This window comes from Sturnus vulgaris, chromosome 2 (assembly GCF_052056855.1).
Source record: "Sturnus vulgaris isolate bStuVul1 chromosome 2, bStuVul1.hap1, whole genome shotgun sequence".
NCBI lineage: Eukaryota > Metazoa > Chordata > Aves > Passeriformes > Sturnidae > Sturnus > Sturnus vulgaris.
In genome coordinates, this window is record NC_142244.1 from 20287361 (window position 1) to 20312305 (window position 24945).

Here is a 24945-nt window from a genome sequence, read left to right on the forward strand (position 1 = left end):
TTTGAGATTTGCCATTGTGTGCTGGGTTTTTTGTAATACTTGGTATTCCTCTAGGCTTTTTGTTTTTGTTTTAATTGTACTAAAAGCCCTGAATGATAAATATTATGAGATTAATTAAACACAGGCTTGGGGTCTGGCCCTTACCTCATTAATCTTTGTCTTTAAAGGTGTCAATTTAATGTTCCTTCTTCATGTCAGTCAAGTGGCATTTTACATTTTCAGTCCCCTTCCAGTGCCTAAAGGAGCTCCAAAAGAGCTGGAAAGGGACTTGGGACAAGGGATGGAGGGACAGGACACAGGGAATGGCTTCCCACTGCCAGAGGGCAGGGATGGATGGGATATTGGGAAGGAATTTTTCCCTATGAGAGTGGGGAGCCCTGGCACAGGGTGCCCAGAGCAGTTGTGGCTGTCCCTGGATCCCTGGCAGTGTCCAAGGCCAGGCTGGACATTGGGGCTTAGAGCAGCCTGGGACAGTGGAAGGTGTCCCTGCTCATTGCTGGGGAGGTTGGACTGGATGGGCTTTAAAAGGTCCCCCACAGCTCAGACTATTGTATGATTCCATGATTCTCACTCCTTTTACTAGAAAATCCTGCAAAATTCAGGAAAACACTTTTTTTCTGCTCTTGGAGTCAAAGCTTTCCTGGGCTGAACTTGTTCATTCAAAGCAGATCTATATGAGAGCATTAAAGCAACTGCAGCTGGGGAAAAGTGATGGAGAAGTGACCCAGGCCACACAGAGCTGTCAGGATGTTTTAGGGTATTAAATCAACTGACAACTGCTGCTAAACAATTATATTTTGCAACAGGGTTAAAGTTTAGCAGTTCTTTGCCCTCTCTGTCTGGGTATGATTCATGACTTAATACACTGCCTGTGCTCCTAAATTGTTTTCCTTATCAATTACCACTTGTTCTCCAGCCTGTCATTCCATGGAAGCTGCCAGCAGTGGCATCCCAAGGGAATGCATTTGCCACTGGGGCTGCCAGCAGTGATGGATGGGCTCACCTCCAGTCAGGTGCTGCCTAGAAATGCTCCTGTGCCTCCCTTCAGAGTGATGCTGGGCAGGCACATCGATCCTGATGGATGGGGCAGGCTGGTACTGCAGGGATGGAGGCTGGAGGGAATTTCTGGTTGCTTTTCTGAGCCCTTTTTGGGCTCGTCCCTCTGCTGTGCACGAGATGCTCTCGGATCTGTTTTATTCTCAAGTCTTACACCCCTTCTAATTATTGAGGGCTTGTAAAGCACTACAGGACAGCTTTGGAAATGAAGACTTGTCTTCCTCTCCTCCTTTCTGGCTTATCTCCAAATAGGAGTAGTCATTTTACCCCTGAGATGCTGCTCTTACCTGTGCTTTGTAAATGGATCCCAGCACCAACCTGGATATTGCACCTCAGGGACAATCTGGGAAGCATCTGCTGGTGCTGGCACATTAAGTGGTTATGAGCACTAAAACAGCCTTATGAGAAGCCAGCACTCAGCTTCTTATTAGCCCAGTGCCTCTGTGGCTTGAAAACAAATTAAATTTGAGATTTTCAACACTTGCAACCAATGTTTAAAGCTATTAGAGAGGTAAAAAGCTGAAATGGCTCTAAAGCCTCCATTACAGTTTTGCACTGATTGAAAGGTTTTTCAGAGGTGGCAATAAGGATTTTAAAAGCTGTTTCTGGGCTTGCCTTCTTTAGAAGCCTGCAGGGAAGTTGAGGGGGTGAATGTGGCCCAGGAGAAAGTTCTCCCAGCCCTGGTGCTGAAATGTTCTGTGGGATGGCCATGGGTGAGGGGACAGTGCTTTGAAGCCTCCAGGGAGTCTGAGGAGAGAAAAACCAACAGGAGGAAAAGAAACTCTCCAGTTTCTCTACTTCTGCATTGCTTCCACCAGCATGGGCTTGTTCAACAGCTAATCGTGCCCCGAGTGAACTTTTTTCTTCCTTTTTCCCCCATTTCTTGGCAGTAGAATGATTCATGGTGCTTTGTGGTTTTTATTTAATTGGCACACACGTCTTTCCCTCTCTTTTTAGCCTCATATGTTTTTCTTCCTCTTTCTGTGATCTCTTTTTTTTTCTATTTGCTTGAAAGGAGAGCAATAGGCAAAATCCCTTTCCTAAAAGCTGCAGTAACAGCAGACTGCTCAAAGGTAATTCAGATATTTCTTCTGCATCAGAGCTGGCTGAGGACAAGGAGTTCTTGTCCTCTTGTTCCTGATGATGCTGATTAAAAGACAACACCAGACTAAGAAATGGATTTTATTTTGCCCTGCTTTGAGATCTATAAAGAAAAGATCTGGGTGACTTTCATGGTGCTTCTCAGAAACAGGCAGCATGTGTTCTTTCTGCAATTTGTGTTTTTTTCTATTTTATTTTTTTTCCTATTTTACTCTCTCAGGACTGACTTGCTCAGAAGCTACTGGGTGTTAGTATTGGGTAGGAACTCCTGGTGGAGAACAGAAAATTAAAATTGCAGATATCATTGCTTTTTCTGGATGTGTTTTGTCCTCCTTGGAGCAAGTTAAAGCTTCAGGATGCCTTGAGAATCAGGAGATGCATTAAATGCCCCCCAGTTACCTCTGGAAAGTCATTTCCTAGGTGGAAAATGGATATTTTCTCAATTATGGTGCCTTTTTAATGGAGGTCTTGATCTTGGCAGGCTCCACCTTCTGCAAACACCTGAAAAGGTGACCAGGAAGGAGTTAGTAAGGGGATAAAAAACAAATATGTGGACATGCTTTGGGGGAAAATCATTCAATTAATGAACTGCCCAGTGTTTGGACTCTTGCCTTGCATGTGGGGTTGGGATGAAATGCTTTTTGCTCTGGTGGAAAAGAGGCTTGGAGTTTAATAATTTGTGTATGGGCATCTTGAGCTTTGTTTAAGCATTTTTGTCTGTCATCACAGCACTGGCTTGAAATAGGATTAGGGTTTGTTTTCCTTGGCTTCCCGAAATTTTGCTTAAGGAGGACTTCAGCTCTATTATTAAGCCATGTTTATTATGTAGGGACACTGACACTGGTGAGGAAATTTATTTCAGTGGTGTGAAAAAAATCATGTGCTTCTTGTCTGTTTGGCTGCTGCTTTTTATTTGTTAGAACTTTCTACAGTGGATTTGCTTTCATATAATCTGGTGGGAGGAGGGTGATTTAAATATGAATTTAATTATTTCCAGTGGTAGGAAAGGAGTTCTCTGTAACTGTGTGCTGTCACTGCTGCCTGCAAAATTGCAGCTATTTATCCTCCTCGGGGTCCTGTTGCAGTCAAATTCCAGATGTCAGAGTTTGCTGGGGTTTAAAAATGATTTTAATTTTCTCAGAGGTCTGGAGAGGGTGTCAGGATTGATTTGCTGTCTGTGAACAGAGGCTTTGGTTTTGTGGCCTCTGAGCATGAAAGACAAACTCAGGGTCACTGTGTATCTCTTTAGAGGCTTTGTGAATATTGAAAACCAACTTATCCAGATCAAGCTCCTCTTGGAAATGCTACTTTTCCTGTAGGGACAGTGAGAAGAGTGGTGGGGACAATAAATGGGTTGGCTTATCCTGATGCAGTTGCTTTTGTCTGTAACAAGTGCAGGACACTCTAGTGGGGTCAACCTGAGCAGGAAATACTTTTGTTTTCAGGCCTCACAAAGAGTATTGTCCCTTTTACAGGCTGTGAACCCCTGAAAAATTCCAGATTTTCCCTATTCCTGAACTGCAGGGTATGGGGAAAAATAAAACAGGGATGCTTAGATGTTGTGTAAAGTTGCTGATTGTAATGATTCATCTGGCAAAGCTTTCTGGTGAAAATCCTGGTGTTCTCAGCCAGTAGAGAAAGATAATTTGGTTTAGAAAGATGCTATTGGAGGGAAGATTGACAAGCTGCAGGATTCTTGCTGTAGAATTAAAGAAGAATGAAAGAAGGGAGGTGCAATGTGTTTATGGAGTTATGGTAATCCTGCTTCCGAAGCACATCTTTAATTTGTACCCTGCCCTAGTTGTTGACTCTAATTTATAATCCAATAAACCTATAGATTGTTGCTCAAGGCAGGCCAGACCTAATAATTTAGGAGCAGTTTATTAAGCCAAATAGCATCTAAGGTGCAATTGCATTTCTGGGCTGGTTTATCCCATGTGGCACCACCTGTTTTGTTCCAGGGTGCTGCTGTGCCCTCAATCCATGGCTCATTGCTCTTGGTGGGGGAATTGTGCTGTCCAGTGGTGATAGGAGTGGTTTTCCAACAACATGACAGGGGTTTGAATTTGCATTTTCCAACCCAAACAATTCTGGGATTCTGTTTGAAGCCCTGCTGATTCAGAGTCTGTAACTGGTGTTTGTTGAGTTCTGGTTTTGTGGGATTTTTAGGTCTCTGCGTGGTTGGTTTATTATTTTGTTTAGGGGTTTGTTTTTGTTTTGTTTTTGTTTTTGTCTGTTCGTTTTTAGAAGCATTTTTTTGTGTGCCACAAGCCATCATTTTGACTTTTGATAAGGTTTATTTGCTTTTTTTTAAATACCTGCCAGCAGAAAACAGAGTTCAGCCTTCTCTGAGCTACTGTTAGATTCTGTCAGATTTATTTTATACTCCCACATAACCTCAGGCAGCTGCCACGTCTGTCTGGTGGTTTCCCACATGCATCAGCTCTGTGAACTGGGAGCACTGCATGTTAATAACTCACTTTTGCACTCAGCATGGAGCACATCGAGAAGAAAAAGACTTGGCCACAGAATTAAATCTTCCAGTTCCTCTGAAGTCCAGATTTTCTCCTGGAGACCTTCTAATGCAGGGGATGTGTGAGGAGAAAGCATCAGGCTGTTAATGGGCAGAGCCCAAATTTCTGGACAAGATTCTCCAGACAAAACCCCCAGAGAGCCAGAAGATCCCCCCTGAACCTCCTTTTTTTCCAGGCTGGGAGCCTTTCCCAGCTCCCTCAGCCTCTTCTGGGGCTCAGCCCCTTCCCCAGCTCTGTCCTCTTCCCTGCACATGCTCCAAAGTGTCATTTTATTTGTTTATTTATTTATTTATGGATCACATAAGTCACCTCAAGCTCGATTTGCTCCTGTAAATGGTCCCGAGGTGTTCTCTTGGAGACTTGGCCAAACTGGATGGTTTTGTGTCTGCTTCATTCTCCTGCTGGGAATGCCAACATCCATATGCACTTCTCCCTGTGGCTTCCTAATTTTAGGAGGGGGCACATTCCACCTTTTTCCTCTCTCTTGCCTCCTGTGAGCTCAGCTGTAAATCAGGTTGGCTTGTGGCCACAGCCTGCTGCCAGGAGGTTTATTGACACTACTTTGATTAATTTTTAGGGGTTTTTTTTCACTCTGGTGTAGTGCAGTCGTTGCTTTGGGCAGGGTGTTTTGATGGAGTGGGCCTAGGCTGGAGAAAATCAGTTCTGATGTTGTTTCTTTGATGGATGAGCAATTGGTAGGAAAGCTTTGCTCATCAAAGATTTGTGTGGTGGAAAAAAAAAAAGAAAATAATGCCAGACCTCCCTGTTTTGGCCTCTCCATCCTTTGTGTTGTTCTCAGAAGTTCTGGCCACAGCTGGGAGATGCTTTGGGAAATACCCCCTGTGAGGAGACAGGTAAGGGGAAAATCAGCCCTTTTTGGGCATTAAGTGCAGCAAGAAAATGTAAAAGATCACATCCCTCAGGGAGAATGCTCCTGCTTGGCTTTAGAGCTGTTGCTTGTCCTTTTTTCCTGGTTCTCCTGAAAGCTGCAGCCTGTTTGGTGCTGGAGTAAATCCAAGGTGAGGTTCTTCTGGAGCATGTGGGCTGAAGCAGCACAGATGCACCTCCTACCTCTGAGCTTCCTGGCCTGCCTTTGGAGAGGAAGGAACAGAGAGTCCTTATGGATCTCTGTGAAATACTCCTGATATTCTCTCAGCAGATCTGGAGCAATAATAACCAGACTGCTGAAGAGGCTATTTAAAAAAAAAAAAAAAAAATCGGAAATATGGCTTAGCACGTGCTATGTTTAGAAATTCCATCAGTCTCGCTGAAATGGGAGCTGGGGATAATTCAGATATTTCCTGTGGTAAAGGATTGGATTTTTTGGGGTGGGTGTCCTACAGGAAGACAGTTGACACCCTCAAGTGGGTTTGTAAATCAGTTTTTACTTTTCCTGTGCTTTGTGTAGGCAATGCTGGCTGCATTTTCATTTTGAAAAATAAACAGGTGTCTTATACCAAATGTGCTTTGATATAATTAGTCATAATTAACAACCAGGACTGCTTTAGCTGTTGATTGAAAAATTAGGCATTTTTCTCACCAGCTGCTTCTCACTGAAGCAGTTTTGATGCTCTGAGATGCACAGAAAAAACTCAGCCCAGCCAAAGGCAGAACAAGTTCAAGGCCATTCCTCCCCAGAATTCCCTTTCTCAGTGGTACAAACCTCTGCCTAGGGATTGTGATGACAAAGCTCACAGAGGTGACAGATGACTTTGCAGTGACTCTGCAGGTGACTTTCCTGCCTTGGATTTTGCTGCACAAGCAGTTTTGCTCTTGTAAAGGAAGGAGAGCAATGAGCTGCAAAGGTTTCATTGCAGGGGAGGTAAAAATTAAATTACTGTAAATTTTTTTTTCCTTTACTATGCATTTATCTTACATTCCTTCAGGTCCAAGATGTTTGTTGTGATCTGAACAGAGCAGGAAGAGAAAAAATGGTTCTGAGTGTGGTCAGCAACATTTTGATGTCTGGCAAGCTTCACTTCCAAGCAGTAGATGGAAGAGCTGCTTTGCTCCGTGAGAAAGGTGGAGAAGGATGAGAGAAAGCAGGTGTTACACCTTGGCACAGGTTGTGTCTCATTTTGGGCCATATTCTCTTCCATGAGCAGAAGAGAGGTTGTGTGGTTGGGGTCAAACTCAACCCTTTTGGGTTGGCACTGTTGACACTCAGGGCATGATCTATTCCTGTGCTTGGAAATATTTTTTTATTAGCATCAATCCCAGATGTGAAGCCAAAAGTCACGTTTTCCATTGTTTGTAAAAGCTCAGGCTGCAAACCACTGGTGATTTGGGGATTCTTTTTTTTCGTTCTTCCCCGAGCTGGGATCTGTCTGGTCCATCCCTCTCTCCTGGTCACCACGGGGATTTTATCCCAACTTGCTGAATTCCACGTTGGGTTGTGCAAAGAGATGGTGTGAAAGCAGTGTGCTCATCCAAATTATCCACAGCCACGTGGGAGAACTTTTTTCCTGACGTATTTTGCAATCAGTGAGTGGTGGAGTAGGAAAAATCTTGAGCTTTGGGTTATTTTCAGTGCAAGCTTTTTTGAACTTCCAGAAAATGTCCTCTGAAAGGGGAGTGGAAAGTCAGGCTGGCTGTGCTGCTGCTTTGAGCAACTCTGGAGTGCAGCAAGGTGCAAGAACAGCAGTTTGGCAGATTTGTTATTTCTGTACCACCTTCCACTGGAGGTGCTTTAATCAATGTGCAGCTCTTGAAGAGAGGGATAATTATTCCCATTTCCATAGAGCTGAGAATATGAGCCAGATTAAAATGCCTTTTCTGGAATTTGCAAATGATTTTCTGGTGAGGAAATGAACAGAGTTTTCTCTCCAAAGAGCAGCCATCCAAGGGGCTGTTTTGCTTCCAAGGACATTCACTGGACATTCCTGACAGAAATTCCTGGGCTGATCTCCCAGCCTGGACACCAGGGGAGAGGGATTCTGTCCCTGTGCTCAGGTGAGACCCCACCTGCAGAGCTGCCCCAGCCATGGGGACAACAGCACGAGGACGTGGAGCTGCTGGGGAGAGTCCAGAGGAGGGCACAGAGATGTTCCAGGGCTGGAGCCAGGCTGGGAGAGCTGGGGGTGCTCACCTGGAGAGGAGAAGGCTCCAGGGAGAGCTCAGAGCCCTTCCAGAGCCTGAAGGGGCTCCAGGAGAGCTGGAGAGGGACTGGGGACAAGGCATGGAGGGACAGGACGCAGGGCAGGGATAGGTGGGATATTGGGAAGGAATTGTTCCCTGGCAGGGTGGGCAAGCCCTGGCACAGGGTGCCCAGAGCAGCTGTGGCTGTCCCTGGATCCCTGGAAGTGTCCAAGGCCAGGCTGACATTGGGGTTTGGAGCAGCCTGGGACAGTGGAAGGTGTCCCTGCCCATGGTCTGTACCAACCCCAAACCCTCCTGTGGTTCCATGAAATGTTAAATTTGGTGTGTTTGCAGAAAGGTGACTCAGGAATGTTCCTCCCTTGGGAGCTCCTCATCTCTCTGGGTCATGCCTCTTGCTCAAAGCTCCCTGCCCGTGTCTCTGTGCTTTTGCTGCAGATGCTCCAACTTTAAATGAAGATAAATTAAAGAGATTTGGTTGAGCAGGGCCCCTTTTTTGGCCTGGCAGGGTTCAGGTGCTGCCCTGGCCCTGGGAAGCAGCAGGGAGGGCAGTGCCAGGGCCTTTTCCAGCACCCACACTGAGGCATTCCAGGTTTTCAGCAGTGCACTGAGACTCGTTCTTGCTCCTGCTCAAAACAGGATGGTAACAACTTGTTTCTCTTGTCTGCAGGCTGGCTGGCTGCCTTTCAGCCATGGTGCTGGGTTCTGAGAGGAAATAGCTGCAGGGCAGCCCCTGGCTCCTGCCCAGACACGCATGGCACAGTTGTTGTTGTTGTTGTTGTTACATAATTCGACTTTGCCATGCCAGAATTTATAAACATCACAGAAAATGCCCGATTGCAACCACAGTGATGTGAGTGTGATGTGTCAGAGCTGCTGGGAAGTGGCAAGGGGACCTTGTGTAAGTCAGACCTTCCATTTCTTTGCTGCAGCTTTATCAGCCTGTACTCTTTGCTTGTTTTAGTCCTGGTTTTTGTGCCTCTCAGTGGTTTCTGAGTAACACAAGCATTTAGACACCTACTGCTTTAGCATTTCCTTGCTGCTGTCCTCAGCTGGAGACCAGCTGACCCTTCAGGCAGAATTGCTGGATGATCAACCCTTGCAAATGCTTTTTAAATATGTCATTGCCTGTCACTTGTGCCACCAATGGAGAGAGAAGAAAGAACTTGTGTGGGTTTCCACGTGGGGAAATGTCCTGGTTTGCCTTCTGGCGTCCATGCTCCTGGTTTAGCTTTGTCCTTCTGCCTGTGCTGCTGTGGGCACTGTGCAGCCACCCCAGAGTGACCTCCCCGACACAAGGGGGTCTGTGGGGAGGGCAGCTGTCACCTGCTGTGGAGGTACCACAGGCTGCTATTTGTTGGTTTCATACAAAGCAAGGTTTTCCTAGACCCAAACTGGGTGTAATCCAGGGAAAGTGGATATTGGTACCAAGAATAGCAGCCACTGCCTCTTTTCCTGTCAGGATTTTGTCTTCCAGCACTGGCTGATGATGCTCTTGCACAGAAATCCTTGGTTCATTTTTGTTTATTTTGTGCTAAACATCATGACAAAATATTATTTTAAGAGCTTGTCTTGCAGACATCTGCTGCCAAGGGTTAGATGCAAGGGGAAAATTGTCCAAGGAATAAACTTACTGTCTTTCTTCTCCCAGTCCAGTCATTTGCCCTAGGATCTATTTGACATCTATGTCAGATTATTTAGGATATTTTATACAACATTTTACGACAGAATTCCCGTAAACAATTGTGAAATGCAGTAATTCTCTTTAAATGGGGATAAATATTCAGGATTTCTCTCATCCACTGTTCTTCCTACAAAGCAGTGCTTATTAAACTCATAAACACCCAACAGGAGAGAGCTGGGGGCACATCTGAGCCTGAGCTGGACAAATGGCAAAAGCAGTTTGGGGTCAGGACAGAAATAGGCTCAGTAAAGGCAAATGTGGAGCTGGCACTGAGTGATCCATTGAGGTGCAGGGAGGTTGGGTCACAGCTTTGCTGGGCTTTTTAGGCACTGCAGTCTTTTCTAGCCTTGGTATAGGGCCCAAATATCCTATTTCTACCTGGAGTCAGAAGCTGACCATTAACAAAAACACCTCCCCAAATCCCCAGGATGTGTGCAAACTGTTCCTCCTGCTGATAATAATTTTTTTCTGAGATTTCTTGAGTAAAATGTAATCTGAGGCCATTACATTTAACAGCTTTCATTGGCTGTTTTCTTAGGTAGATTATCTAGTCTATTATTTTTTAAATTGAGCTGGCTTTTCTCAAAACTGTTTTTAATCCTAACCCCCTTTTACCCCAGGATACTGGTGCTTTAATTAAAGTGAACCATCAGCTGAATGCAAGTCGACAACATCATGTGCCTTTGCAAAGGACTGTCAGGAGGCTGGGATGAGTTAGCAGGAATAACACCCTCAGGAGGCTCTGAGGATGAAATCCTCCTGCTGCTTGATGCTGATGAGAGCTCAGCAGGGATGCTGTGCCCAGCAAGGTGCCCCACTTCAGGCAAGCCTTGGGCCTCAGCCAGTTGGTCTCTGCAAGAACCATGGGCTGTATTTTTTTTTTTTTTTTTCTTCCCTAGATGAGGCTCATCAGTAAAGACTGAAAAATCTGGACCTATTGAATCTGGAAAAAATAGGGGTCTCCCCTTGGCCTCCAAGTATGAAAGTGTTTGGTAAAAAAGGAGGTTAGAGTGCCAGGAATGGGTTTGGAATACTTGCATCATTTGTCCAGAAGCCCTGGTTAGGTTGGCTGGGCAAAATCCAGTAGGGTAAAAACATGTTATCAGGAGCTGTGGGAGTAAATCATGCTGTGGGGCATAGACTGGGGATCCCCTATCACTCTCTTCTGTTTCCTCATGAATCACAGGCTCCCTCAGGGATTTTTATTTACCTCAGCCTTGAATGAAAGAGGGGCGTAATTGCCGGAGGCAGAGCTGCTCCAGGACGTGATTATTGCTGCTGAAAGTCTCCAGGGGCCTCTAATAGCCAGAAAGAGCCCTGGCTCCAGCTGTGCTCTGTGTCTGGAACAGCACAGGAATTCCCATCTCGGTGCCATCGAGGGTTGCCAGTGCTTTTTGTGGTGGATGCTGGGCATGCAGTGAAATGCTGCTTTTGTAGGGTGATGGAGACCTAGAGAGAAGCTGCTCCTCTGGCTGAGTGTGTGGAGAGGGAAGGAGGGGGGCAGGCAAGTGTGGGTTATCCCTCAGTTTGGATCCCTTCATCAGTTTGGATCCCTTTATCCCTGCTCCTTGTTTAGGCAAGGAAAACTGCCCGATTGCTCCCAGCTTTGCAAGCCCTGGAGCCTGGAGGGAATCAGCCCTACCTTTTCTGGTTGTGTTTTTGGAGGCTGGGAGCTGGGGGTGTTTTACAAAGTGTAACAATGATATTTTTAGAGATTTGGCTCTCTTTTAGTTGCATCTGTTGAGTTGCAGTTCAGCTCCAGCAGCCCCAGCAGGAACACATATTTCAGGAATATGTTCTCTGCTGCTTTCTGGGACCTGCTAAATGGAATTGTAAATGGAGCGTGTCACAGCTCAGAAATCTCATTCATGGCCTTTTCTAACAAGGTGTACAGAGAACTATTAGCCCAGTCTTTGCAATAATCAAACAAGATGTGCCTCAGATGTGCAGTGACTTACTTTAGGAAACATCTGGTTAAGTGTTGAAGCCTCAGCAGCCAGAGCAGCAGGATTTTCTTTGCTTTGCTCCTTGCTTCAGACCCATTGTCTGTCAGACCCAATTTCTTCCTTTTTCTTCCCATAATGATTGGCAGGTGCCTCATGCAAGATCACAGGGGAGTAAAAAAAAGAGTAAAAAACCTTGGCAGTGTTTCTGAAGAGTCCAGACTGGCTCAAATTGGTTGTGCTCCCAAATTTATCCTTCCACTCATTCTATCTTCTTACTGGAGAGGGCTGTAGCAATTGGGGAAAGCCCTATTCCTTATGAAATTTGAAGTACTAAGCCAAGACTGGAGAAAGGCAGAAAGTTGAGGATGAAGAGTAAAAAGCAAGAGGTGGAGGAGGAGTTGAAGCAGAGCTTTGTACCAGATGGTGATGATTGTTGGATGGCGAGAAAACAAAGCCTTTGGGCGGGTTACAAAGTCCTGTGGGAGCTGCCTGGTGCACTGTGGAGTCTTGCAGGCTCCTCCTGCTCTCTTGGGTTCCTGAATGTTCAGTCCAAGAGAGGGATCCCTGATCCCTCTGCAGCCTGTTAGGTGAGGAATTTCAGCCCAGGCTCCTTGGTTCTGCTCCGGGTGTGCTTGAGGTCTGTGAGGGCAACATTTGCTGCTCAGTTATATTGATCTGCTCACTGAAATGCTTCAAACCCCTGCAGTGCAAGGTGCTTTCCATTAGTTCTGTCCCTCTGCAATATGAGATGGAGCTGCTGGATGTGTTTTTGGCAGTGAAGGCTGATTGCACCCTGGGCTCTAACAATGATAATGCTGAATGTGGGTTTTCCTCTCCAGGGACACTTGAGGGAACACATCTGAGCACTGAGGGCTCCCAATAACCCTGTCAGGCTTAGAACAGACAGAAGTGAACCCCCTGGGGCCCCCACACAGTTTGGAACAGGAGCCAGGAAGAGAGGAGGAAGGGCTGAGAGCTGAGGTTGTGCAGCTGGAGATGGGGAGAGAGGATTTTGCTGCTCTCAGCAGCTAAGGAGAGAGTGACAGTCGAGAAGGTCACAGAATCATTACTTTGTGGTGTTGGAAGGGACCTTGAAGATCAATCCCATTCCAACCTTTGGGACACCTTCCACTGGACCAGGCTGCTGCAAGCCCCAGTGTCCAAGCTGGCTTTGAGGACTGGAGCCACGATGGCCATGGCAGGAGGCAGTGGGCACAACCTGCATCAGGGGAAATTCCAGTTGGACAGAAGGGACATTTCTCCCCAGGAGGGTGAAACCCTGGAGCAGAAGCCAGAGGAGGGTGGGAATTCAGATCAAGCCACTGCTTTAAGGATTCACACACTGAGTTAATAATGAAGGTTTGTGACTTCTCCTTAGGGACTACAGTGTTCCCATTGGCAAAACACTCCAGCTGCCATTTGTTCTTGGTGATGCTCAGTTTCTGGTTCTGTTGGGAGATGGAGTCATCTTTCATCCTCAGAGATGATTCAATAACTTGCTTGAAGATAATCTTTTGTTTGTTTGGATGAGGCCCGCTCGGGTAATCCCGAAATGAGGAATTGCGCCGTCAGTTTTTCCTTTGTATTTGCTGGATAAATGTTAGCTCTCCTCCTTTGCTCTCCAAACTAATACTGATAAATGCCTGCAGCAAATTGATTCTTGGAAATGCCAGGAAACAGTGGAGTGCAGACTCCTTAATAAACTCTGTGTTGGGTCCAGGAGTGAATTTAAATGGTCTGGAAACACACTTGAGTGATGATGGTGATGCTCTACTCCGACTCCAGCTCTTGGATTTGCTCTTGAGGTTCAGAGCAATTGCTGAGGACTGTGTGGCCCTGATCCCTCAAAAAACCCCATTCATTTGCTAAAGGCAGGTGCCTGAGCTGGTGGATATTTAGGGACACAAGGATGGTATGCACTGCAGGGAGATAAAACACTTTTTTTTAGGCCTTGTTGCATTTCCAAGTTTGAGGGTGTGCTTATATTGCATATCTCTGAATGTTATCTGCACATAAAAGTTCCAGCAGGGAGATTTACAGTATGGAGCTGGAGGAAGATTGCCACACTGGATTTTGTTTGTGTGGTCGGATCCACGTGCTGCTGTTTTCCATCTGCTTGTGCATGCCCTGCCCAGTGTGCTGCCAGATTTTTGGGAGGGCTCAAACTCCCTCCAGTTTCCTCTCAGCAAAAATTCCATCCTCAAGCCAAGATGCCCTTCAGCAAGAAATTGCTTTAAAATATTAGATTTTCTCTAAAAGGCCTCTGTTTTTCAAAACTGGAGTTTTTCTGATTTAAAAAAAAAAGGGGGGGGGGGGAGAGAGGAGGGGTAAGGCATTGTTCAAAAGCTCCTTCCTGTTCTAGTTAGATTTTTATTTAGTTATTTAATTATTTTAATGAATGAACAGGAGGTTCACTGTGCTCAGGAGACAGAGGATGGGTAGGGTCCTCCACAGGGACTGAAAGCCATGAATTCCCAGAGGCACTTTGGCTTGAATAAGAGCCTTTTTCATGGTGTATGGCTGGCAGCTCCAGAAACAGGGTCGGCTTCCTCCTCCCCCTCTCTCCCCCTTTTCCTCCCATTTTTTCCCCTATTTTTTCCTCTCTTTTTTTAAAATTTCCCCCACTTGTTATTTTCCCTTTTTTCCTTTTTTTTTTTTTTGTTTCTGCCTTAAACTTCTACACAATTTCAGTTTATTCCCCCTGCCCAGTCTCAGTGGTGGCTCCTTGTAGAGTTCACAGAACCACAGAATGGTTTGGATTGGAAGTGAATTTAGGGATCATCTCATTCCAACCCTTGCCATGGGCAGGGACACCTTCCACCATACCAGGTTGTTCCAAGCTGTTGATGTTCTCTGGTTCTCAGTCTTTTAAAGAAAATATCTTTTAATGAGGAAGATCCATCTCCTCAATTCCAAGCACCCACAAGCTCCTCCCTGTATTTGGGGTGGAATCTTGAGAGAGCTTTGGGCACAGTGGGTTGGATGTGAACCCAGTGCAGTCCTCACCCTGGGATGTGAATCCAGGAGGGAACAGGAAATCCATCTGTTCCCTTCTGGGCTGTTCTGGGATGAACTGCAGCACGCTCCAGCAGTGCCATTTGAGTTCCTGCACAGGAAAGCTCCTGTGGATGCACACGTTGGAAGGGACCCAGCTTCACCCACGTTGCTGGAATGTTTGCTGTGAGCTCATCCCTGTGGGAATGCAGCCCTAAATCCATCCAGCACTGGCATTTCCTCACATCCATTCCCAGTTCAAAGCAGGCTTCTCTTTTTCCAGTTCCTTCTGAAACTCTGTGTGGGTTCTGAGTGCCAGGGAGGTTGCTGGAGGCGTTTGCTTAGAGAGAGGGTTCTGCTGTTTCATCCCAAGGCTGGGAGATGTAGGTGGATCTCAGGGATGCTATTCCTGCTTGGGATGAGCTGACAAGGGTTCCAGCAAGCAGCACAGGTGCAGGATGGCATTTCAGGACTGATGTCAACTGAGGTGACTCCAGCAGCTTCGGTGGAGCAAAATCCTTCTGCTCTGTTGGCTCCATGGGCTGCCAGGGAATCTGCTGGCTCTGGCCTTGGATTTTCTTGGCTTTCAGGGAGCAGACCTGGAGCCAAGAGTGTTGTACTGCCCCTGCTTCCCAGCTGGGTCCAAAGAAAGTGTGAGGGGGCAGCTGAGTTCATGGTGCAGCATTTCAGCAACCTTAGGGACTATATGTGGTAGTAAATAAGGAATTTGACATGGTCTCACATGTTGAACCCTCTCTTTTGCCTGCAGCCCTCAGGCAGGGTTTGGGACAGGCTTCTGACAGAGCCAGATTAATTATGTAATTTAAATCAAAGTTAATTATAAATATATTGAATTTATTTATATATCCTATCACTGTAGAAATATTAATTATGTTACTCTTAATATCAAATATTAAGAGTATTAATTATATGGTTGAGCTTGATGATCTTAGAGTTCTTTTCCAGCCTCATTCTATGATTAATAATCCTGTTAAAATATTTAAACCTCAGGAAGAGAGGCACATGTAAATACAGTGATAACCAGATCAATGCAGTCTCACCCTGGGCAGTCTTGATTTTTAAGATCTTTAGTGCTGCTTGTCTGTTCTCAGTTCCAATCACAATCTGAATCCTGATACAGTGCTGATCTGCTTTTTGGGAGCAAAATGGGCAATTTAAAGATTTAAAGGCTTGACAAGGAATCATCAAGTAGGTATCAAATGGACAAGAGTGTGGCTTCTCTGGAATTCCCTAGAATTGTGTTGTGTTCAGCAGGGAGCAGGTCTGGCAGACAAATCACAGATTTTTAGAATCGTTTGGGTTGGAAGGGACCTTCAAGATCATCCAGTGCCACCCCTGCCATGGCAGGGACACCTCCCACTGTCCCAGGCTGCTCCAAGCCCTGTCCAGCCTGGCCTTGGACACTTCCAGGGATCCAGGGGCACCCACAGCTGCTCTTCCCTGCCCACCCTCGCAGGGAACAATTCCTTCCCAATATCCCATCCATCCCTGCCCTCTGGCAGTGGGAATCCATTCCCTGTGTCCTGTCCCTCCATGCCTTGTCCCCAGTCTCTCCCCAGCTCTCCTGGAGTTCCTTTAGGCACTGGAAGGGCTCTGAGCTCTCCCTGGAGCCTTCTCCTCTCCAGGTGAGCACCCCCAGCTCTCCCAGCCTGGCTCCAGCCCTGGAGCAGCTCTGGGATCTCCTCTGGACTCTCCCCAGCAGCTCCACGTCCTCCTGCTGTTGGCCCCAGGGCTGGGGCAGCTCTGCAGGTGAGGTCTCACCTGAGCACAGGGACAGAGGCTACACCTGCATTGACCCTGCAGGCTGGTTTTGGCAGAGGATCCATTTCTAGGGAACCTGCTCTAAAGAAGCTTTTTTAAGAAAGCCTGGATTTCCTGGTCAGAGGATTTCTTTAGTTCACAAATGGTACCATACTGGGAAGTGTCTCCTGGCATATGTGTGATCATCTGGAATGAAATAGGTGAGAAATTCCTGTTTCTAATACAGGAGGTTTGGCTGAACTGAGAAAGACCTTGTAGGAGGGGTTGGTGGGAGTGTGTGTATAGTTAAACCTCATAACATCTCCTACAGATCCTACAATAAATAAAATAAACTTCCTGAGCCTCTCTGCTTTCCTGTGCCACTGCAGTAAATAATGCTTTGTCTGGCTTGGGGACTTGCAGCAAAAGAGACTGGCAGAGACTTCAGTTAACCAAAACTAATCCCTAAATTGGAAAATGTGTCCCCTGTGATACGAATTTCAGTGCTGTTTTAAACAAGATTAAATCTTCAAGCACAAAAGTGGGTAAAATCCATGAGCCAGTGTTACAGGTGAATCAAACATTGGCTTTTCTGTGGCAAATTCCTTTAACATGTGGGTTGGTTTTTTTTCCTGAAACCCCTTGACCTGAAGTTGGTTTTGTTCCCACCTGGCATGCAGTGGGGATTGGGGATATACAAAAGTGGTGGAGAACTGATTTATTTTTTTTTTAATTAAGGATTCTGTGATTTTAACGAAAATTTTAACATGTGGCAAACTACAACTTAGTAAAATGTCTCTGTCTTCATTAAGTTTCTTTTGAGGGCCTATTGATTGTGTCTGAATTGATGACTGAATCAGAGAATGGTTGGAAGGGACCTTAAAAATCAAATATTCTGTGTTTTTCTGAAAGCGCCCCGAGAGCTGTGCCTGAACTCACTGAAGGATGCCTTGAGACAGAAGAATCTTGCCTGGGTTTTCACAAAACCAGCAAGGCATGGCAAGGGCACCCTCAAGGACAGACCCAAAATAGCTTTTGGAGAGCTTGCCACAAGCTCTGCTGCTTGCATGTAAATAAGGGGGAGATGTTATGTTTATATATATGGGGAAAAGCTCAAAGGTTTTTAAAATGTTTTCCTTGGCTTGTTTTTCAAATCAGGGTCATCCAGAGCATGTACATCAGCAAAGCTCAGCTCAGAGTGACCTCTAAAGAGCTGGAGGGTGGGATTTTTGTAGCAGTGTTGGTCTTCAGCATAAAAGGTACCTAAAACCTCACTTGCCTTGGAAAAGCCCAAATAAATGTGGGAATATAACCAATATTTAACTTCTGTGTGCAAGGAGAGGTGATAGACCCAAATGGCAAATGAAGAGGGGGAAAGAAAATCCCAGTAAACAATGGGGAGATTGAGGTTTGAGATCTGGAGATGCACAGACTGGAAGGCATCCAGAAGGAGGGGAATGGTTGGGGTTGGAAGGGACCTTAAAGCCCATCCAGTGCCACCCCACCATGGGCAGGGACACCTTCCACTATCCCAGGCTCCAAGCCCTGCCCAGCCTTTGGAACACTTCCAGGGATGGGGGAGCCACACTTGTCTGGGCAAAACTGGGTGTCTTGATTTGGTTTATACAGCCAAGAATTTGGAATTTCTAGAAGAAAACATCATTTTTGGCACAGCAGAAATGAAATCATTCCGACCCTTTTTATTGCTTTCTTTTGGCTTTATTTTTTATGAGAGGATACAAGGAGGAGCTGTATCACAGGATTGGTATCCTGGGTGATGCATAATAAAAAATACTCAACACACAGTAAAGTAGGTAACTCCAGCCCTTAGCATGGAAAGGGAGGCAAAACCCAGTAGTTTTTAGTGTTTGTGTTGTCACTATATTGGTTACATTGTTGTGCATAATTAAAAATCCAGGAGAGTTTGCATAATTAAAAAGCCAGAGAAAAGAGTATTTTCCAAAAAGATCAATGTGTGCTCAGGGTCTGGAAAGGAATTAGAGTAGTAGAGTTGCTCATGGTCTTTTCCAGTCTTCATCCTTCCTTGTTCATTGTGGGAAGAGGGGATTTGTTGGAATATTTTCCATGCACAATTTATTTCAGTGTTTTCCTTGTTGAAATGAAAATACGTGCAGAGTGTTTAAGGCCAAGGAGTAAAACCAACCAGGAGCTCATGGAAATGGTGCTGGTGAGAGACAGTTTGAAGATTGATGTCCTTGTGCTTTAGAATTTTACCCATGGTGTTGGAGCAGGGGCACTGAAGAGATTTATTTGAGGGATTTCTTTTGCATGTGTTGAGGAGAATTTGAAATGTTCATTAAAGTTGAATGTTGGTGCTGGTGTGGTCTGTTTGCAATACACTTAAAATATGTGGTGGTGGTGGGAGGAATAAATGTTGGGGATGGGTGGTTTGGCTCTGCAGGATCTGAGCACCTCAGGGGAAGGAATAATGGATAGGAACATCCCTAATCTGCTGTGTAATCTTCACCATGTGATAACTACTCAGTCATTTAGGCTAAGCCTAAGGGAAGGGAAGATGCATGAGAATGGAAAAGTTAATTAAACAATTGTCTCAAAAAAAACCCCCAAACAAAAATACACTTAAACAGCCACCAACAAAACCCCCTCAGGAAACAAAACCCCAGCCCCATATCTGGAAATGTCCCCTCTTCCCTGACAGCTGGAGAAATGCTCTTCCAGCCTTTCATAAGATGAATCTGAATAAATGACCCTTCAGCCCGGACCTGGGGAACAGGGCTGCATCTCCCAGGGAGCAGAGGTGTGAAATGTGCCTTTGGAAATGCCTCTTGACTCCATATAATCTCAGCAGCTGGGATCAAATGGGATCCTATTGACACTGATTTCTCTTTTCCTCTGCAGTGGGAGCGCCTCTGGTTCCTCATCCTCACCTCATCCTTCTTCCTCACACTGGTCTGGTTTTACTTCTGGTGGGAAGTTCACAATGACTACAATGAAATCAACTGGTGAGTAGAGCTTCCCTTAGGAAATTTAATTGCCTGCTTTTGTAAATTTATTTTGGAAACTTTTGGAAATTTGTACACCTGCTTGACGCAGCTTTGAATTCATCTGGATCCTTTGGATGAGCTGTAATGATGATAAAGGGAAAATGAGGTGGGAAGTGGGACTCAAGGAGAGCTGCTTCTGCCTGATGTGTGTATAGATGTGGCCTCACATCTCCACTTCGTGGCTGGGTTTTTGTTTGTTTATCTTGGTGGCTGGCTGGATTTGAAAGTGACTGAGCAATTTGGCTGCAACCATTCCACAAAATATCCATGGCAAAAATTCAGCCTGAAGCACATGGGTGTGGAAAATATTATACAAAGTTGGAAAGAGCTGAAAAGGAGCTTTGCAGTGGGATGTGCTGGAATTTAGGGTGTTGCCAGCTGCCTCCAGTGCTGGAAATTATTCTCCCTTTTATTATTGGCAGCATCTTAAAACATTTTGACAGCACCTTGAGCTGTGTTATAACCAAACTGCTTTGACATCATCTTCTTGTCAAGCATAAGATGTAAAGTGTACTTTAAAACACAGTGGGGAGCTGATCCCTTAAATAAATCATCTGCTTTCCATGCTGGAGCAATGTGAGGGAGAGGGAGAGTGTTTACCAACACGGTGATGTGAGCTGGCTCCTCCCAGGAGGAAATGGGCTTTTTTCTCTTTGCTCACACCCACACTGTGAGAAGTGAAACCATCACCATGGCTCTGGGTTACTTGTAACAGCAGCATGATCGAAGTGCCCTTTTTTGAGTGTTATTTTGGAGCCCCTCTCTTCTTCAGTTTCTATCCTCAGTAAAGGATGTGATGTGCTCCAAGTTCGTCCCAGTGCAAAACCTACTCTGAACTCAAAAAGGGCTGAAAACAATCCTTCAGAAATGAAGGAAAGCCCTGGGAATGCTATGAATGGGCACTGCAGCTGCAGTGATGCCAAGTCTTGGGTCTCTAAGTATTCTTTCAGGAACAGGGGGAGGTGTGCAGGTCTGCTCTGGATGCAAGGGGCTTTTAGGATTTAACACATCCGGATGTCACCTGCAGCCCAAAGCCCTGTCCCTGCCATGCAACCCAGTCTGGATTGTTCACAGCACTGGGAAAGGATTCCCTCTTGTGCACCACAGATCTGGGAGAGGCTGGCTGGGTGGAAAACAGCATTTCAGGCACTGCCATTCAGTGCTGAAAATGGGTCAGTGCTTCGTGTGTGCTGTAACCCCAGTTAGATCCCTGCTCCACACACTGGCACCAGAGGTCAAGCAGGATTTCTGGAAAACAGCTGTGGAAAGGCTGGGTAGGAGGAGGAGAACACAGACCGAGGTTTTAATTACAGCCATGCCAGTTAAGGGGAGAAATAATTTCCATTGGGTCGTGCAGGCTGAGCCTGGCTCTCTTCCCTTGCAGCACAGCTGCATGGGCTCCATGAAAACAGAGCAGTTCTGGGCCAGACAGGGTGTGAAGGAGCTGCAAGCATCATTTTATTCCCAGCAGGGCTGTGAGCCTGTTTCTGATGGGGCACAGTGAGGTCCTGGTGTTTAGAAACAGCACCTTTGCTGTTCCTCTGTCGTCGTCACTTCTGGGTTGTGTTTTTGGACAAGATTTCTTTGCTGTTTGCTCCTGCTGCCTTCCTCTCTGCTCCACGATGTCTTGGTGAGCTGGGAGCTGCCCCAGAGGAGAGGAAGGGCTCTTGGGGGCAAACAGCATCTCTGCACAGGGCATGGCACACTGAGCTATGCCAGAGCAGCTGGGAGAAGGAATTGCTGTAATATCGGTGTGAGGAGCTCCTGAGCTGATTCCTGCCCTCCAGAGCTCATCCTTGGGAGCTCTCCCAGCTCTGCCATGTTCAGGAAGCTGCACTGAGCTACTTCAGCCTGTCCCAGCAGGTGAAGAGAGACTGGGGCTCTCTGCTGCCCAAAGGAGACCCAATTCCAGCAGCAGGTCAGCATCAAGACTGGAGGAAGATTTCCCCCCTCTCTGGGACTTGTTCCAGCTCTGCACCACCCTCTAGGAGGAGATTTTTCAACCTCTGAGGGCCTTTCCCCTCTGCCACTCTTGAGGAGGTTTTTCATCTTTTTACCTGTGTGTCAGGCAGCTTGGGCAGCAGTTAGGTCATTCCAACTTGTAAGGACCAAAGGGACTATTCTGGGATGGAAATAGGCTTTAGGACAAGGCAAAATTGTGGCCCAGCATGTATTGCTTCAGGCTTTTAATCTTTTTTTTTTCCCTCAAGGCTGACTATCAGTGAGGTTCTTGTAATGAAGGTGCTTTGTGCCCCTTAAGTAAATTTTAAAAAAATTATTATTGCTTGTGGCATTTCCCTTTTTGGTGTCTGTACTTGATTTTATTATAGTTCAGAGCTGCACTAAGGTTTGTACTGCACCACAAGGCTTTGCTCTAGCTCAGGCTGTGGGGGATGCTGTAATTTGTGAACCTGCCTGTGTTCCCCCTGGAGCAGGACCATAAATGCAAGTCTGTGTAGCAAATGTTTTCCTCCTTGGTTCTGGAGAAAGCTCATCTGCTCCATAACTACCACAGAACCCAGCATTTTAAAACAATCATTTGCACATCAAGGGAAGGCCTTGGTGCTCTCAGAGGGGCACTGAAGGGACATCAGAGCAAAAACTTAAATGGACTGAGAGCTGAGGAAGCTCTGGGTGGTGGCATCAGCAAAGACTTCAGAGGAGACCTCTTTCCTTTCTTCCCTCTTTTTTCCTAACAGCGTGTCTGAATCCCTGCAGATCCCTGGTTTTGTGCTCTTTGACTCCCTGAGCAGAACCTGGACCTGGGCCATGCCTGTTGACCCCGAGGGTTTGCTTTCCAGATCCCATGGAGGAGCTTTACTCCTGGACAGAATTAGAATCAGAGAATATCTTGAATTATATCATGGAGTCCAACTCGTGGCTCTGCACAGGACAGCCCAAAAATCATCCCTGAGTTTGACCAAACAAACCAGAGGCTCTGGCTGATGAATGATGCTGGGTTTGAGTGGTGGGGAGGAGATTGAGTCTTTGACCTGCATTTATATAATTCAGCATTTCTGGCTGTTGTGACCAAAAAAAGGCACCAAGAGGTAAAAATAAATTAAAAAAAAAACAAACCAGCCAGTTCATTGAATGAGCTGATTCCATCCCAGAACCATCCTGTCCTTGTTGTGCCAAGGGGTTTGCATGGAGATAATGTCAACCCTAATCCAAGCCAATTTAGAGATGTTGTTTAGTTTTTTGTTGTTTTTTTTTCCTAAGAATCCAGTGGAAAAAATTGAATCCAGCTCAGGTTTGAAGTCTCAGAAGCTGCAAGAAGAGTTCTGGGATTTTTCTGCCTTTCTCTATCCAGTTAATTTCCATAAAGGATTAAAGCATTGGGTTATCATTTGTGCTTTTTGCTGCCTATCTCTTTTCTTGAAAGGTGTATTTTCTAAAGTCTTGTCTAAACCTACTGAAGCTGTTCTGATGTTGAATCCCTTCTTAATCTGTCCTTCCCACTTGTCTTCCAGGTTTTTATATAACCGAATGGGATATTGGAGTGACTGGTCCATTCCAATCCTTGTAACAACTGCTGCTGGCTTTACCTACATTACAATGTTACTGGTGAGTAGAATGAAATCCCATTTCTTAGAGCTTTATGTGTTGGCTTTTAAAAGGCCACGAGCTTCTCAGGAAGGGGTTTTCTCCCAGAAGTAATTTCTCTCTCATTCTCTTAGCCTTAAGTTGCATAAAATTAAAAGTAAGAAATTGATGGACTTTGGTCTCAGATGATCAAAAGGAAAAGACAGATACCCTCAGAGGAGGAATACAGCTCTTGTTTCCCATAGAATGGCCCAGTTTCCAGTTCTGGCCAAACGTGGCAGTTGTTTCCCTTCATCCCAGGGACTTTCAGGGTGGTGTCCCTTTGGGTGGCCACACACAGACACTGCTTCCTGCAGCCCCAGGAGCTGTGGGCCAGGCTCTGAATTCCCTGCACCTTGGAGGGCAAAGCCTTTTCCTCCACATCCTTGCCTTTGGAGAGGATCTGCTCATCCTGCCCCCATTCCTGCAGGCTGCCCTGGCTCGTGGGGGTGTCCCCTTGGATGGTGACATGTCCCTCCATGCTCAGATGCCTCAGGGTGGTGATGTGCCTCTGTCTGACTCTTGGTTTGTCCCTCCCAGATCCTGGCACTGTGTCACATAGCTGTGGGACAGCAGATGAACCTGCACTGGCTGCACAAGGTAAATCTCAGCTCCAAGGGCAGCAGGACCTCAGGAGTGTGGGAGCCTGAGGAGCAGGCGGGGGGTGGCACTTGTTGTCACCGTGTCTTTGGGAAGAGCCTAAAATGTCTGTGGTGTGTGTGTGGCCTCATGAGCAGAGTGCTCAGGAGAGGCCATCGAAGCCTGGGGGCAAAGGATTCCCTGAAATGCTTTTGGCTCTTGCTGATGGAGAGGCCAGCTTAGAGCAGCCTGAGGTGCTCCCTGAACCTCTCCGGGGCTCCTTTCTGTGCTGAACCCAGCCCTGGAGAGGGGCTGAGCAGATGTGAAGATGCTCAGGGTGTTCTTGGAGGGAGCAGCTGGAAAAGCCTTGGGAGAAGATGCAGGTGTTAAAGCTGAGGGTGTGCAACGTGCAGGGTGAGGTTCTCTGGGCCCAAGGAGATTTGTGTGTAAAGCAGTTTGAGAAACTCTGCTGTGAAACACAAGGAAAGATGTTTGGAGCACAGAAGGGCGTGCAGGGAAAGAAAATGGGTTGGCAGACTCCCATTGTAGCTGGCAATCTGCTAATTGGAAATGAAAGGACCAGTCCTGAATGTGCCAATACACAGAGCTCCTCCTGAAATTCTGCACATGATGAGGTCTGGTAGGAGCAGAGCCTGAACACCTCCCAGGACAGGGAGAGCAGAGACTTCCCCACCCTTTTTCCTTTTTCTTTCTTTCTTTTCCTTAGAGATGATAAAAATTATGCTTCCTCAAGGGAAGAGGATGCAGTCAGAGAGGAGGCAGGCACTGTCTGACTGCCGCTGCAAAATAAATTATCAATTCTTCAGTCTGACATATGTTTCTTCATCAGGGAAAATGGTATTTTTCAGACACGCTGGTGAGCTTAGATGAGTAAGTCCAGAAGAGGGATGTGTTGGAGATCAGTTTTACCCTGTGGACCTCCCACCCTTCCTCCCCTTCTTCCAAAGAAGCCCCCTTTTCATCACACCTCTGATGTGTTGCTCCGTCTCTTCCCCAGCTTCCTGAGGAGGCTGAGATACAAGACTGGAATAAGTTAATATTTTTCTCTGAACTATACTGAATTAACTTCAAATATAGATTCAAGTGTGTGGGAAAGGCTGGTATGGGCAAACCACACAACTTCCTCCAATTTGCTCTAATTCTGTGCAAAGAGCTGAGGGGTGTAAGCCAAGTCGAAGATGAGTGTGAGAGGAGAAGAAACAATAAATTGGAGCTGATGGGAGGAGGAAAGGGAGCAATGAAGATTTGTGTCCAGACACTTCTGTGCCACACAGGATGAGGAATCCTGTTGATATGTACCAAAGTGATTCTGTAAATGTTGGGAATGTGGGATTTTATTTGTTGATCTGGGGTATTAAACCTGAAATTGGCCTAGAGGAGCCCTGTGCATCTGACATGGTCTGTTCGATTCTGGGGATCAATCTTCTGCCAAATCTCCCCGGCAGATTTTGGATCTGCAGCAGCATCCTTTGTCTCTGGCAGAACAGCAGAGGCTGAATATCAGGCAGAGGCAGAGAGTGGGGAATTATTTTTAGACAGACAGCCCAGATTTTCAGTCTTTA

General features: G+C 46.2%; 1 protein-coding gene across 3 annotated transcripts in view; it reads left to right on the forward strand.

The window, feature by feature from the left end:
• Positions 1-24945, forward strand: part of GDPD5 (glycerophosphodiester phosphodiesterase domain containing 5) — a 99959-nt gene that overhangs the window by 51531 nt on the left and 23483 nt on the right. For all 3 annotated transcript variants that reach the window (XM_088158580.1, XM_088158585.1, XM_088158570.1), the window contains 3 exons: positions 19053-19156; positions 22672-22765; positions 23324-23383. In XM_088158580.1, coding sequence (XP_088014706.1) covers positions 19053-19156; positions 22672-22765; positions 23324-23383 — 258 coding nt within the window. The remainder of the gene's footprint in view (positions 1-19052; positions 19157-22671; positions 22766-23323; positions 23384-24945) is intronic.